This window comes from Tympanuchus pallidicinctus, unplaced genomic scaffold (genome assembly GCF_026119805.1).
Source record: "Tympanuchus pallidicinctus isolate F22 unplaced genomic scaffold, pur_lepc_1.0 scaffold21, whole genome shotgun sequence".
Lineage (NCBI taxonomy): Eukaryota > Metazoa > Chordata > Aves > Galliformes > Phasianidae > Tympanuchus > Tympanuchus pallidicinctus.
In genome coordinates, this window is record NW_026294733.1 from 4,736,768 (window position 1) to 4,751,834 (window position 15,067).

Below are 15,067 nucleotides of genomic sequence, written 5' to 3' on the forward strand. Positions count from 1 at the left end.
CCTGCCCGGGCCAGCGGTGGTTTCTGCACGGTGGAGGGGATCTAGCTGACTCTGTGAAACCTGGGAACCAACAGCTGCCCTCTGACAGGAAAGGAAACCTCACTCTGCTCCACCCTGAGAGCCCCCATCCCTTGCCACGCTCCAACTCACAGACATCTTATGGAACCAGGCTGGATGGCTGAGGGCACGGGGCTGCACTTTGGGACAGGCAGAAATCACTGGGACTGAAACCTCCCACTGAACTGCAGCCACAGGTCACGGGAGCGGTGCTGGAATTCCTGCCCCTGCTTCAGAAACTGCTGAAATGCAATTGACAGCATTTGTCCGACTGCAGCATGGCACAGAGGAAGGGTGTGGAGTTTTCAGGGTCACTCACACACCATATTCTGAAAAACCTAAGCATGAGGCCACCCCCACAAACCTGAACTTTAGGCTTCAACAGGAGCATTTGGATGGGTAACTCCATCACAGCCACATCCACCACCAAAGTAAGGAAATGAGCCCGCTATACCTGCACAGGGCCTCCCATGGGTGGAAGGGAGACCAGAGACAGCCTCAGAGATGCAGGTGGGTCTTGTTCAGCACCGGAGGAGAGAAGCACTTCACATTAACACAAAGCACACCATCTGCTCCCATCCCTTGGAGGGATGGCGTGGAACAAAACCTTCAGAGAATGGAAACCAACAGATGTAGAAAGCTGAACTCCGACAGACACCACGGTGCTTTGGCTCTCCAGACTTCCTGCAGAGCACTACGTTACAAGTAATTGGCTGTATGTCAACTATTTAAAAATTACCGATTAAGGAGTTTACCATCAGGAACCCAATCTTCTCAGATTCTTCTTGGTTGTGTTTGAAATTGAGCACCTTAAATGGGAATTATAAAGGTGGAAAAATGATACTTCAGCTCTCCCAGACTGTCCTGCTTGGTCCCCACCGCCTCTCCCCCCACTCCAGTCTTCCTTGAGATACAACTCAGAGGGAGACCGAGCCAGTGGAAAGTGGGACTGAAATCCTTCATACGGGAACTGTCAGAAGTGGCAGGTTGCTAAAAGCAATGCAAATGGCACCTGGCCAACCGTAACAGAGCTGTCAACAAAAGCCGCCCGTCAGCCATCGTGGCAGCAAGGGCTCTGGCAACTGCAGGGGAAACGTGCTGGCAGCTGGCGAATGCTTCCCTGGCTCTGTGAGGGAGATCCATCCTTCCTATGGAGCAGACTGTGGTGGGATGTCCCTCCTGGGAAGGGCAGCCAGCAGGGCCAGCATGACAGCGCTCTCCCTAACTCATAAAGAGCCTCAGTGCTGCAGATAGCAGTGGTTTCTGGTGAGTTTCATAGCAAGAAGTGCCTGAGCACTCTGAAGCCTTCTCAGGCCCTCAGTTTCACACCTTTCCAAGAGGCAAACTATCCCAAGCAGGGCTGCAGAGAGCGGGTGGTTCGAGAGGCTGACTTGAAGCAACGGGATTAAGAACAGATACAAAAAACAAATACACAAAAATAGTTCCCTGTTCTTGAAACACAAGGCCGTGTGACCTCCTAGAATAATCATTTCTGAACTCCCTATGTAAACACACTAAGGACACGCACAGAGCACAACCAGGAATCAGCCTGGACTGCTTAAGTTCGTGGAAAAGCCTGAGAGCAGCTGCAGGAAAGCCCAGGGCTGCAGCCTACCTCCTCCCACAGCTTCCCCAAGGAGACCTAAAGAATGTCCTGGCTGTGGGGGCACATGGAAAGGCCCAAAAAAATGGCTTTGAGGGGCAGCATCATGCCAGCTCCACAACATGGTCCATGGCTCTCTGATGTCCATGCCAGCCAGAGGCACGTGAACAGCAGCAAACTGGAAAGACACTTCCACGGGCTCTGGGACACCCAGCTCTGTGCACCCATCACTAGTGGGCATCAGCATCCGTCCACAGAGCTCCAAGGGCACAGCCAGACATAACAGCCTCCAGCAGACAGAGCTGTCTGCAGAGCCCTTTTAAATGGGTTTGAGCCTGTGTGGTCTTGGGCCCACAGAGACTACATACAATAAACCTCTCTGTGGAAGACTCCACAGATTTCAAGCGTCTTTTGCCAGCAGAGGGGAAAAAGGATCAGTCTCTTTATTCCACCCGCCCTCTCCCATACCCCAAGACGTAGGGAAACAATGGGGAGCCAAGAGCCTGGCTGCAAGGAGAAATTCAAAGGGGCTGTGAAACCAAAGCATTGGAGGGAATGAACCATAACAAAGAGTTTAATAGAGAAAAGGGAGTGGGAAATTGTAAAAGGAAAAAAGGAGAGGAAAAAAAAAAAAAAAAAAAAAAAAAAGGGAGAGGGAGGTGGCTGGAAACAAAGAAAGTTGTTGGCGAGGAGCTGCTGTGCTTGGCCCTTCTCCATCAGCCTTCCCCACAGCAGGAGTGCAGGGCTGCCGAGGGGAGCAAGGGCTGCTGTGCCCCGGATACCAGAGATGGGAGAAGGAGGAACCCCAGCCACAGCTCCATCCTTGGAGACCACGTCAGCCCTGCTCTGCAGACAGGGGCAGCTGGGAGAAGGGCCCTGCTGGTTTAGATGGCACTGGGAGCAGCACAGAGAAGCAATAGCTGTGGGACATCCCAAATGCCACCATGGTTTCTCTATTTTGCCAAGGAGAAAGGAAGCAGCAGAAAAGCAGAGCACATGGAAGAAGCAAGTAATGTCACAGACAGCATGAGGACAGGAATATCCCCACCGTCACAGCAAATATTCAAAGCCCACACACCCAGGTTCTGCCATATTATAGACCAACCACATCCCCTAGCTCTGAGTCACCCCTTCCACTCTACCCTTCTCAACAACAACACCAGCTTGTCCTGCCCCACTGTTGCACAGGTCACCTGGGCACAATGCTGTGCACAACTGCATGGCCATGCAGGACACAGGGACCCCAGTGACAATGCACCAACCCCTGCTCAGTTATGGCACTGGCTCCCATCACAAAGCGTGCATGTCAGCTTGTTTGCTTTGAGTCACACTGAAGGTCAAACATATGGATGCACTTGTTTCCTATTTCCCACTGCTACGTGAAAAAGCCAGAAAACAGATATGTCCTCCAAAGCAAAGCTGTGAGGGATCAAGTCACAGACCTCCAAGCAGGACTGCGATGGCCCTAAGGCTGGGGCTCGCTGCAGGGACTGCACATCAGCTTTCCACCATCTGCACTGGCCTTGGCAGACACTTGCCAGGCAGGATTTGGCCCTTCCTCTGAACTGTGACATTCAAGGTTTTCTCCAGCCTTAAGTAACATGAATTGGAGGAAAATAAAGGACTTTGCATTTGACTGTTTGGTTTCATCTGCAAAGGCTGAGCTGCCTGAAAGCCTCAACTCTCTCGAGAAGCGAGGGTGGAGGGAGACTGATCAGCTCTTCAAAACTGTGCAACAAAGCAACAGCAGGTGCAAGGATGGGTCCAAATCTCTCCCCATCTACAGCTCCAAACATGCTGCCCTTGGCCTGCCACAAGCAGGAGAGCGTAAGCCAGCTGACAGAGAACAGGAGGAGATACAGCAGCAAAACAACACCAAAGATGCAGAGCCCTCAAACTCTCGGGGCCACAGCCAGATGCTCAGAGACTCTTCAAAGAGACTCTGGCATTCTGGGTTCAGCCTTGCTTCATTACAGCCTATTTTCATTTTTCCAGCTTAGCTAATAGCCACTGTGTGGATTTCACGCCATTTGTTTTACCCTCCCGCCTCCCCGGTTCCCCACAGGACATTCCAGCCATGCCAGCAATATGGTTGCCCTCCGCACAGAGCATCGCACTGGGGAGAGTCATCCCTCAATCTCTTTTTAATCCAAGCAACCAGTATGATTCACAAGAGAGAAAAATACAGCAGCCACACACAGTGCAGTGGGGCCAGGTCCCCTCGGAGCTCTGTTCCAATGACCAACTCAGCACTGAGTGGCTGTGACACAAGCCCATGGGATGCAAGTTTTCCTGAAGACATCTTCTGCTCTACACGTATAAAGCACAGAGGAACAACTGACTGTAGATCACCAGCTCTCTTCCTCTCGCAAGCTGAGCATTCTTCTCCAAAACTCAATAAACAATTCCAGACAAGCAACGGGGTTGGCTGTGCAATAAATTAAACCGCAGCCTCCTAACTGCAGGGCACAGGAGCAGAGAAGATACCCACTATCACTTTTCAATTTCCCAATTAAAATTATAACACTGATTTTTTTAATGTGGTTTTAGTCAAACTTGCTTTTAAGATGCCTATCAACTCTACAATCTAGACACCAAATTCCAACACCATTAATTACTTTGATAAGGCACCTGCAGATCCCGATGAGGTGGTTAAACACACGTGGAACCACCTTGTTTCAAGTTTGCCATCTCATTAACTGAGCTTGCAACATCAACGTTTGCTGCACACTTGGTTGAAATTTCCCTTTTTCAAAGCGATTTACGTGTGCACTGAGGTTGGGAAAGGAAGACCTGCAAAAGCATAGCCCAATAAAGCCAGCAAAAACATGCAGCCTGCTGCTCTTTCTTTCCCAACCAATGTGTATGCAATTTTGTTCTGTGCTGGGGAGCAGACACTTAGAATCAAATGAGTTAAGGAGGTATTCTTGGTGAACAGCACTGGAGACAGAATGCAATTCAATTGCATGGTTATTAACACATGGCACAAAACATGCAAAATGTGGCTGTATTAAGAAGAAAGCTCCTGAAGCTTCCAAGAAAACAGACCAAGGTCTAGATTCAGTAAGCAGAAGCCACATTTTGGGGACTTCTACTAGAGAATAACAAACACAAAGCTATAAAAAGATCCCACATGGAGTCCTTTAAAGGAAAATTTAGTCTGGTTTTGTTTTGGGTCTTTTCTGAATAAACATTCATTTATCAGAATTTGAGACTTGGCCAGCCAATAGAAGTGACAGTCAGTGGACCCTGTCACCCAGAATGAATATTTTTAAGCTTTGCTTTTAGAGTTTGCCTTCTCAAACAAATGCACTGCAGTACTGACCTAGAGCTCTCGCTGCCAGTGTTCCTGAGCACCAGAGCACCGAGACATGAGCTGTAATCACTGCAACTGTGACTGCAGGGAAACGTCACCGCATCCGCCCGCTGCCTGACAGAAGGGGGCCCCTTTGCTCTAAGCAATCTGATCAAGCTGTGGATGGTCCTGCAAGTTGCAGGGGAGCTGGACTAGATGACCCTTAAAGGTCCTTTCCAACTCTAAGGATTCTATGATTCTTTCACTCCAATAATGGGCTCTGATGGTTGCTCAGTTCTTCTCTTGACAGAGTTCAGCCTACGATGCACACCTGCTTAGGAGCATTTCTCCAACTGCCCCCTTCTTCCACTTACAGTCCAATTTAAAAAAGCTTAAAGGTGCAAATGGCACAACTGCAATTTAAACACCAGGGTTAGCAGATCAGGAGGATGAGAAGCCATTTTGCGGCTGGCAGAGCAAACTGGAGGCTCCTACCACTTGGAAGCCTGGCTCTCCTTTCCCTCCCAGCTCTTGTGCTTGCATGATCTGAGCTGGTTTGACAAGAACAGGAGGCAGACATGTCAGCCTCACACCATGCCAATACCACAGAAGTAACATCCTTCCAGGAGCACAAGACTGGCTGCAGGGATGAGAGCAGGGAGGCAGCAGCACACCAGGCTGGCACTCTCACACTAGGATTGGGAAGCACACAAAGACACTTTTGAGCACTGTGGAGAAGGCACTGGGCTGTGTCAGGCTCTGCCATTAACCCCGGTGGGCATCCCCATTGCTGCCAAGCACCTTGCTGGGTGCTCACCCAACCAAGCCTCCGCTGCAAGGAAAGGCCCAGCACCAGGGAGTGATGCTTCTCACAGCTCTGTCTCCATCTGAGCATCCCCAGCCCCTCCCAGCCAGAAAAGCAGCCAGCTGGGAATGGGCCACAAAGGGTTAGGAAGGATGGAAATATGGAGGCCCTGTGCAGCCTCTGTCCCTGGAAACTGTTACATGGGGACATCTCTAGTGGGGCTGCAAAACTCGGAGGCGTTTGAGGGTGAAAGGCTGAGATGGGGCTGGAAGCAGAGCTGTGCTTATGGAAGAGCAGCACTGGGAAAATCTGAGAAACTCTGCTGCCCGGTGCCAAAATGGCATGTGATCACTTTTTGAGAAGACGCAAATATTCCTAAACCAGCCCCTGCCCCAGCCTGGGGAAACGTGTCCTGCTTCGAACCAGAGCTGTGAAAGCACAAGTTTTTGTCTTGGTTACACAACACTTCTTGTCCCAATTACCAAAATGATGGGCAAAGCCTGAGCACAGCCAGCCTCTTGCCCCTGCCCCACGGCAGGGATCAACAAGAACTTTGAAACAGCGGTTTGATCTCACTTCTCTGGGAAACTGGAACTCCACAGCTCTCTGCTGCAGCCTCACACAGCCGACACAACAGCACCTTTGTGTGGCAAAGAAAAGCCTGTTGGATGAAGAGCAGAGGCCAGACCGGAGTGTTCCAGGTCAGCTGCAGGTCAGGCAGAGCGGGGGCAATGGAGAGCAGTGGAAGGCTCTTTGAGCCACTGCCTCCAGGGACAGCGCAAAGAATTCGTGCCCAGAAAACAGATTCAAGAGAGCAAAGTCTTAGCACATACACTTGGTGGCCGACTTGGGCTTGCAGATTGTGCAGATTGCCAGCAGATACAGCCTAAAGAGATGACTCAGCCATGATTTGCTGCCCCTCCTCTCTGACTCTTTGCAGGAGGAGGGGAAAGAAAAAAAAGAAAAAAAGAAGGATTTGATTCCATACAATTAACTGGCTTCGTGAGTCTGCCTTATTCTGATCAATCCCCTCCAGCAAAGCGAGTGCTCCATTCACTCTAGCACTGCTTTGGCAGGAGACTACCTGCCCCTCCCTGCCCTCCCCAGGCTCAGCTCGTGCTGGCTCACGCGGCTGCACTTGGGTCCAAGATGAGTACAGGGGAAGGCTGGAGGCAGAGGACTGAGCCGCCAGCAGAGCAGGCAGCAGCTGGCCGAGCACCCTGGCTGCACAGCTGACTGCCACGAGCTCCATGTAAATGCTTTGCTGTCGCCTCCTCATCCCCAGGATCCAGACCTAGAAGCTGTCGCCCAGCCAGCAACATGTCTCTCTTTTCTAAAGTGCTGCCGTCCCATTTTCCAGCCTGATGGGATTACCCACACTGTGCCGTGGCACACTGCACCCAGAGCTCAGGCTGCACGTCCCAGCAACGGGAACGTGGGTGTGAGGGACAGCAGGAGCCCAAGGGCTGCATGGAGCCCCAGCAAAGTAGGGGAAGGCCCAGAAGGGCGAGGGGAGAAGCACCCCTAGGTGACCCCAACACACCCATTACGGGACCTGAGGGCGATGCAACAGCTCTGCCAACACAAACACAACTGCATGCAGCTCATCAAACCGCCTCACACACACAGTGCTCCGGATCTGATGCACTGCCCAGCCAACATGAGTAACTAACTCTGGGACAGATGCAGAAGGAAGGGGGCACGGCTGGAGCTGGGGCTGACAGAGCAGGACAGGAGAAAGGGGTGGCAAAGGGCTGGCAGGCAGCAGCCACCCTGCAGAGCCAAGGCGCTCCCCTGGATGCAAGGGGAGTGATATCAGCTCTCTTTACCCTGTCCTTAATGCTCTCCCCTGACTATTGCTCACTGCTACACACCATTCAAGGGAACTCCAAGAAAGCCCATGGCTGCGGCTGCCCAGCTCCCCTGACATAAGCAGAGGAACGCGGTGTTCCATAACCCAGCAGCACTGCGAGCACTGTGTGTCACTGGGTCACCCTGCTCTGAAACGAGCAGGGAGAACACTTCAGTCTATGCTTTACAGCTATTGCCAAGATTCCCCCACAAAGTCTCTGTGGATGCCTGGAAGCACACCAAAGTGTAAACAATAATAGTAAATTTAAACAGAAAAAAAAAAAAAAAAAAAAAAAAGAAAAAGAAAAAACCTGAACCCTTCGAGAAAGAGGCAAACTCACAGCGGTTCAGAAGATGCCCTGGAGCGTGCAGGAACGCGCTCTCCTCACAGAAGGGGTACAGAGCACAGCTGGGCAGAGGACAGCAGCACCACCCCGGGCACGGAGGGCAGCAGCCGGGTTCCCCTCACACCGGGGCAGCCAACAGGTCCCACACCCTCCACGCGGCGGATGGATGCGCTTTTCAGCGCTGCCCCGGAGCCGACTGCGGGGAGCGGACGCTCCCAACAAACCCACCCCCGTTACCCCGCCCGCAGATCCCGCAGATCGTTCCGCGTCCCGCATAGCGGCGCCCCGGGAGGAGCGGCACAGAGCCGGCAGCGCTGCTACGCCCGCCCAGAGCTCCGGGGGGACCGGCAGCGCCCGGCCTTTGTTTGCCCAGGGCCGGGCCGGGCGCGGCGGAGCTCGCAGAGCCGCGCAAAGCCGCGCGGAGCCGAGCCACTCACATAGTGCTTGTTGGGGATGCGCCGCTTCTGCACGTCCAGCACCTTCACCTCCGCGATGCTCCGCCTGGGCATGCCTCTGCCCTCGCGGCCCGGCGGCCCGGCGGGGAGCGGCGGCGCTGGGGGAGGCTCTGGCGCACGCAGCCCGGACCGGAGCCTGCAGCGCCGCGCCGAGCCCGGCCGAGCCGCCCGCCCGCTGCCGGGGGAGGGAGGCGGCCCCGCACCGCCCCGGCCTATCCCAGCCAGAGGGGCGGCCCCGCCGCCATCCGCTTAAAGGGGCGAGCGGCGCCACCCGGCCCGCGCGTGTGCGGCCCGACATCGAGGGGTGTCGTGAGCGGTGAATGCGCGGCGCGGGAAGCCGCCGGGCGGCTCCGTGCAACCAGCCCGGGAAAACAAAAGTTGCGTCGGCCCGCGAGCGGTGCTTTTCCGAACGGCGCGTGCGGAAAAAGCTGTGCGGGGCAGTACGAGCCCTCCGCGCCGTCCTCCTTCTTCACCTTTTCTGCTCTACAGCTCCCCGAAGCGATGCCGGTGTGAGAGCCGGCCCGGCTTCCTGGTGGCACAGCCCCGGCTGCTCGTCCTGCCCGGGGGGTGGTTGTGCCGTGGACGAGGGTCCCGGCTGATGTGTATTTTCTGGCTTAGGGAACCTGGGGGCGGGCTCCTTGACCGCACTCGTGTGCCACAACTGCTCCCGAGCTGCGCTGGCTTGGGCACTGACAGCAGCATCCCTACAGCATTTTGTAAATAAGTAGAAAACAGAGGTTTTGTTGAGCGTTGGTATGGTCAGATCTCCAGAACTGTCCTGGAAACTCCACACCCTTCAGGGCTGGGGGCTGAAGCAGCCCACTCCATCAGGGGAGAAGACAAAACGGCAACCCAGCGCTGCTCCTCAGCTGCTCCACCCATCACCCGCTTCTTCCCAGCAGCGACTCAACGCGTGGCATAACCAACAGCTCTCCTCCCCGATGGGCTTTTAATTACATTACAAAGTTACCCAAGCATCACGCTGGCAGGTCATTAAATTTCATATGAATTTAATTTAATCATAAACAACTCATCTCACTCCTTGGCTGCTCCTTAAATGTAGCTTTTTTGTGCTGCTAACTTTGCTGTTGCTGCCACAGAGAGCCACGGAGGTGCAGACAACAGATGTTAACCTGCAAGATGAGGGGAATTCAGTGAGATGTGGAGTTAGAAATGCTACATCTGCTGCTATCCCTTCTGCTTTGGGTGCCACTTTGCTGTGTTCAGCAATGACTGCAGGATGAGAGGTGTCTGCAGAGAGTGATGGTGCTGGGCATGCTGGTCATCTGCATGCACAGCTGGCCTCCTGCATTCTGCTAATTTGATTTAACGGAGCAAACAGAGTGACCTGACATCCCTCGCACACTGAAAACAACACAGCCAGGCTGATAGCTCTGCTGCTCACTCCATCTGTACATTGACACTGTGGCCATGACCTACACACCTTGGACTCATTGGACCCTGGGATCACTCTGCACATGCCTGGGAATGTCAGTGAGTGTAAGCAGTGGTGTGAAACCACGCGTACAGTGAGCTGTTTCTGCTGCTTTCAGCATCAGAACAAGTCAGGCCCTTCAGTGCCCTGCATGCTGGCTTACCCCACCTTTCATGCTGGCCGTGCAGCTGCTGGTGAGAAGCTGCAAGAGACAACAATCAGCCCTCAGTGACCCTCAGAAGGAAATCAGCCTGAGCAGCCCAGAGAGACGTGGCCGGAGCTGTGCCTGGAGAGCTTTGCTCTCACCTCCCCATTCTGTGCACAGACTCTTCAGGCATTCCTCTGCTGCTGACTTCAGTTCCTGAATGCTACAACATCTCCATGTGGAGGTGTGTGAGACTGAAAGCAAAAGGGGAATGTGTGAACAAGCTTTCATGGCACCTCAGATCTACCTGCATCCATGAGCACACGGTGCTTTTCTGCCTTTCCACTTCCAGCACCTCTCTGGACTTCTCTGGATGTATCCCGTAATGAATGCTGCAGTCTGTCATGGCCATTCCTCTACATCGGCTGTAAATCACTCGTAGGAAACAGGCAGTTTGTTACAGGAGGTTTTGCTATCTGTATCTTCCAGTGCAAACCCACTCCAGGCTGCGGATGCTGGCAGAGAGCCATGCAGCCACACAAAATCAATCAGAAGCACTTCAGTATCAGCACTGCTTCCCTGGCACTGCAGCCTGCTCAGAGTGGGCTGAGGTGACCCCATTGCATCGGAGCCCAACACACCAACACTGGCTGCAATTCCACTGCATCCAGCACTAGGAATGAGCAGAGGTTACAGACAATCAGGTGGCTCCTGTGCTTAATTAACAGCCCTGATGAGAGCAGTAGGGAAGATGGAGCGTGGCTTTGCACGCTGACCTGACCGCATCCCATAGGAGGCATGCAAGGAACTGCAGGGCTGTGATTACAGTTCTGCTGCTCCTCAGTGTGGATCAAGGAAGGGGTGATGGCCCTGGAGGCCCATGCCTGGTGCACATCTCGCGTACGGCCACGGCAGCAGCAGGGCTGTGTTTGCAGTGCTTCTGAGGCTCCCTGATATCGGGGTGCAGGAGCAATCGAGAGGAGTTCAGCGATGAACAATTTGTCCCCAGCTGCCCTAGGAGAAGCTTCAGGTGTTGCTAACTAACTACACAGGAGAGCTCATCATCTGCTGGAGCCAACATTTCAATCCAAGAGGATGAACGACTTCTGAAAATCCAGCCCTCAGCTCAGTGTGCAGAGGGCTTTTCGTGTGCCTGCAGCAGGCTGCTTGGGCCGTTGGGCACAGTGCAACGGACGGAACGCAAGGAGCTCACACTGCCCTGCAGAGAGAACAGCACCACCGCCTCTGCTCGCCTTGTCCATGTAAGAATTGTGTGTAAGCGGACCGCTGCAATGAAACGCTGAGGCACCGAGGAAAAGCGGAGACGGCCGGAGCTGTGCCGTGGGGCAGGACCCGCCGAGCGGTGCTATCGCGCAGCTCCGGCCGCTCCAGCTGCCACCTGCCGCCCGGCGCGGGGAAGCGCGGCCCGCAGCCCTGCACCGCCCGGGGCACGACCGGCCCGTGGCACAGTGCAGCTCTTTTTTAGAGATCGCTGTTCCTCTGCCACAGCCCCAGCCCGGTGCTTTTTCTCCCCGCAGAGCGCTTCGCCGCCCCACCGCAGGAGGAGCGCTGCGAAAGCCTTCAGGTAGTTTTTGGGTGGCTCGGAGCCCACAGTGTGCAGAGGAGGTAATGAGCAGAGTCGAGAGTGGCACGGCTCGAGCAGCACCAGCTGCTTCTAGGGACTGGCAGCTGGATTTTTATGAAGAAAGACAGATTTTTTCCACTTTGCTCCGTGCTTCACTGAGGCAGAATGGCAGATGATGACTATGTCTGGAATACACGGTGCTTTCCACCTATTTATAAATAAGAATTGTCACGGTTGAAGCTCCCCTCAGGCGCTGCCGAGGACACGCGGATGAATTAAATACCCCCGAGATGCACTCAGTGAGGCCCCTTCGGACCGGGCTGTCCCAGGGGACAGTGCAGCGCAGCAGATGTAAATGGAGGCAGCTCATTATGCGTTCTCAACTATTCCATCTCTGACTTGCTGTATCACGGAGCAAGAAGACGTGCAGCCCGGTGCTCTGCAGCCCACGCGGCTCCTGTTAAAGCCAGGCAACCTGAAGAAAAAGGAATTAAACGAGCGATTTGCATTCTTCCTCAGGAGGATGCAATGCTCCTCTCCGCCAAGCAGGGGCAGCCGAGCACTGCTCTCAGCCATCGAGGAGCTGCTGTCGGCGCTGCCAGCGCTCCGGTTCATCGCGGAGATGCCAGGAGTGCTCACGACCTGCAGAAGTTCGGCCGCGCAGTGCTCCCATGCCAGAAGAGGCACTGGGGCTTTCTGACAGCAAAACCCAACCTGCGGCTGCAACGCTGTGCTGGCGTGAGGCACGGCTGAGAGCACGCGGCAGAACAGACACGCGGCCGGGTTTCTCGGTCTGTTACTTTATTAGAAGGCTCTTTACATCGTAGTGATGACTCCAAGATGTTCTCCAAAACATTTTAAAAGTCTTTTTATTCAAAGCCACATTTTAAAAAATGGCCCCGCATCCCCTCCCCCAAAAATGTATTTGTGGTTACTTCTCAACAGGAAACAACAAAACAATCTCTTCTTAAAGGGAGGCAAACTAACCTCTCTGTAAACATGACAATCATCAGATGTGCTCCCCTGCCCTCTGCACGGAGAGGGTTTGGTGCCAGAGCACCAATGCACCTGGAAAAGGAGCAGAACAGGCAGGGGACAAAACCATTCCCATCCTCTATTAGCAGAAGCAAAACCATGCTGCTAACTCCAGGCTGTGAATGAGCTGCACTGAAGGAAGACACAACCGATTTCCCTCAGGGGATCTAACCAGCTCCTTAAAAGCCTCCAGAAAGTCTCCATCCATCCCCACAGCTGCACAGTATTCAGAGAGAACTGACACTCCTGGGTTGGTGCAAGAAGGCGGTCAGAGGGGCTGCAGGCTGCTTCAACTGGACAAAGTATGGCAGCAACACCGCGCTGCAAGACATCCTTCCGCAGGTCACACATACCAAACCAAAAGCCACACACTAGGCACTGATTCCTGCAACAACCACCATCTTACTGAACAACTCCAGCCTGACCCCAGGGGGACAGGGAACCACTGGGGCTGCTACTGTACCTTTCCATTGCAACTAAAAGGCTGAAACAAACACATCGTCCTGGTTCAGGATCAATCCGTGCTCATTCATTTTTGTCCCAAACTGGTTCTGTCATCGTATCTGAAAGGCACAGCCAATCCTTTTGGAGATGGGAGAGGCAGCCTCCCTAAGACAGACTATTTATTGCACGCAGACTGCTTGCAAAGGACCCAGCCCTCACATCTCTAGGCTATGTTTATTAAGACATTAATGATGTAGATTCAGAAGAATCTTGGAATGGCCCAAATTAATGTAATCTTGCTAGTTTGTAGGAAGCATATTATGAACTCTAAATGGGTAGCGAATGCACTCCTCAGATAAAGATGTGGGAAAGACCTGGGGGCTGACTCCTTCAGCCAGGGAGTTGAGAGCATAGCATGCCAGAGACCACCTTGCCCTCAAATGGCAGTACATCTCTGAACCGATACATGCTAATAGTTATTTTTTAGCAGGGACATTTCTTCTTGCACTAAACAACTGTCCAGACATCGAAGAGAAAAACCCACGTGCTACCATATGCCTTTTGGTCACTGCCATTGCATGAAGAGGGCCTTGCTCAGTTCCCTTTCCCAGGCTCATGCTCCGGGTCACCAGAGCTCAACCAAAGCTCAGCCATGCAGTGCTTTGTGCTGATGTGGAACAGCACCCACCTGAGACAACGCCACAGAACAGAGGGTGGAAGGCTGGGCCCACTGCTGCTCTGCCTCTCTGCAGCCTGACGCTAAGCTGAAGGTCAGGAGAATCATACAAGAGACCATGGCACTTCACAAGGAGATAAAACAGGGTAACAAGCCATTGTGACCTATCTTTGCATCTCCTCTTCCCTTGCACCCCTTGTTTCAAGACTCCTTTGCTTCTTCCTGCTACCCTGACTTCAGAGTGGCTGACTTACATGGCCCATACATATATAGCACTTAAAAAAAAACCTCAGGCACATGTGTGACCATAAGAGCTGCTGCATTAACACCCTGTAACCCCTCGCTGCAACACCATGGGACTGAACAACATTACAAACTCCCACGTGCACACACATTCAAGGGACGAAAACCTGCAGGCAGTTGAGAGGTTCAGTGAGGAGCCCCACATTATCAGCTGCAAGTTTGGGGCCCAATAAGGTAATGCTAGCCAGGTGCAGAGAGACCGTGGTGCCTGCAACCACAGCAAATGAAATGACAATGAAAAACTGAACGTACTCTGATAGGGTGCTCAGCAAGTCCCTTTTCTTCACAGACTGTGGTGGGAACCTAAGTCTCTCTCCTAAAAGGAAATAAATCCAAATCACTGTCTCCTTTGAGACAAAGGGGGCCATGGCAGATACAAATAAATCTAAGGCAAATGTGGGGGGCAACAAGGCCAAGGCTTGCATAAGACACCACAGGGATGCTTTGTCCCAGGCTGGCTGGTTACAGAGGACTGGGAGGAGCAGCTTAACCACTGGCAGTGTGCTCGAGGCCCTGCCTACTGCTCCTGCTCAGGGCTGCTATTCTTCAGTTCCAGCTGATGAGCCCGCTGAGCACCAGGCTCACAGCACAGGCAATGCATTCAGCTAACAGTGCAAGTAAACCACAGAAAGAAACTGTCCTCCCCAGTCATGAGCTCTGCTGAGCAGCCCAGACTCTGGAAAAGCCTCCAAAACATCCAGTAGCATCTCCCAGTGAAGGACAAAGGCACATTTCTCATAGGAACAGCACAGGGACAGGCAGGTGCTGTGAGAAGAGGCTGCTGAGAGTCTTCCAAGTCCAAGGTGCCCCACTACAGCCCAGGAGGATGCAGCAAGGCCCAGCTGGTGTCCTGCCAGCCACAGGGTTACGAGCTCTCTGTGGAGCTGAAGGGGATGAACTTGGTGTGTTTGGTTGGGGATGCTGGGGTTTGTTCATCTGCCTCCACACTCAGCTTGAAAAACATCTCCTGCTCACGCTTCTTCTGGTTCAGCTCATCCTCCAGGGCCTGAAGCAAAAGGGAACAAAACACA

The 15,067-nt window shown here is 53.4% G+C and overlaps 2 protein-coding genes across 6 annotated transcripts in view; both read right to left on the bottom strand.

Annotated features, from left to right (window-relative positions):
• SH3PXD2B (SH3 and PX domains 2B) overlaps positions 1-8,560 on the bottom strand; it is a 516,634-nt gene extending 508,074 nt beyond the window's left edge. For 3 of the 5 annotated variants that reach the window (XR_008207296.1, XR_008207297.1, XM_052684999.1), the window contains exon 1: positions 8,396-8,560. Coding sequence is in view for 3 of the 5 variants with exons in the window: in XM_052684999.1 (XP_052540959.1) it covers positions 8,396-8,467 (72 nt within the window). In the remaining 2 variants the exon portion in view is untranslated. The remainder of the gene's footprint in view (positions 1-8,395) is intronic. The other 2 variants (XM_052685000.1, XM_052685001.1) reach the window with 2 other exon arrangements.
• Positions 8,561-12,362: 3,802 nt separating this feature from the next.
• STK10 (serine/threonine kinase 10) overlaps positions 12,363-15,067 on the bottom strand; it is a 43,466-nt gene continuing 40,761 nt past the window's right edge. Inside the window, exon 19 of the mRNA XM_052685125.1 lies at positions 12,363-15,042. Within this exon, the coding sequence (XP_052541085.1) occupies positions 14,902-15,042 (141 nt within the window). The 3' untranslated portion in view covers positions 12,363-14,901. The remainder of the gene's footprint in view (positions 15,043-15,067) is intronic.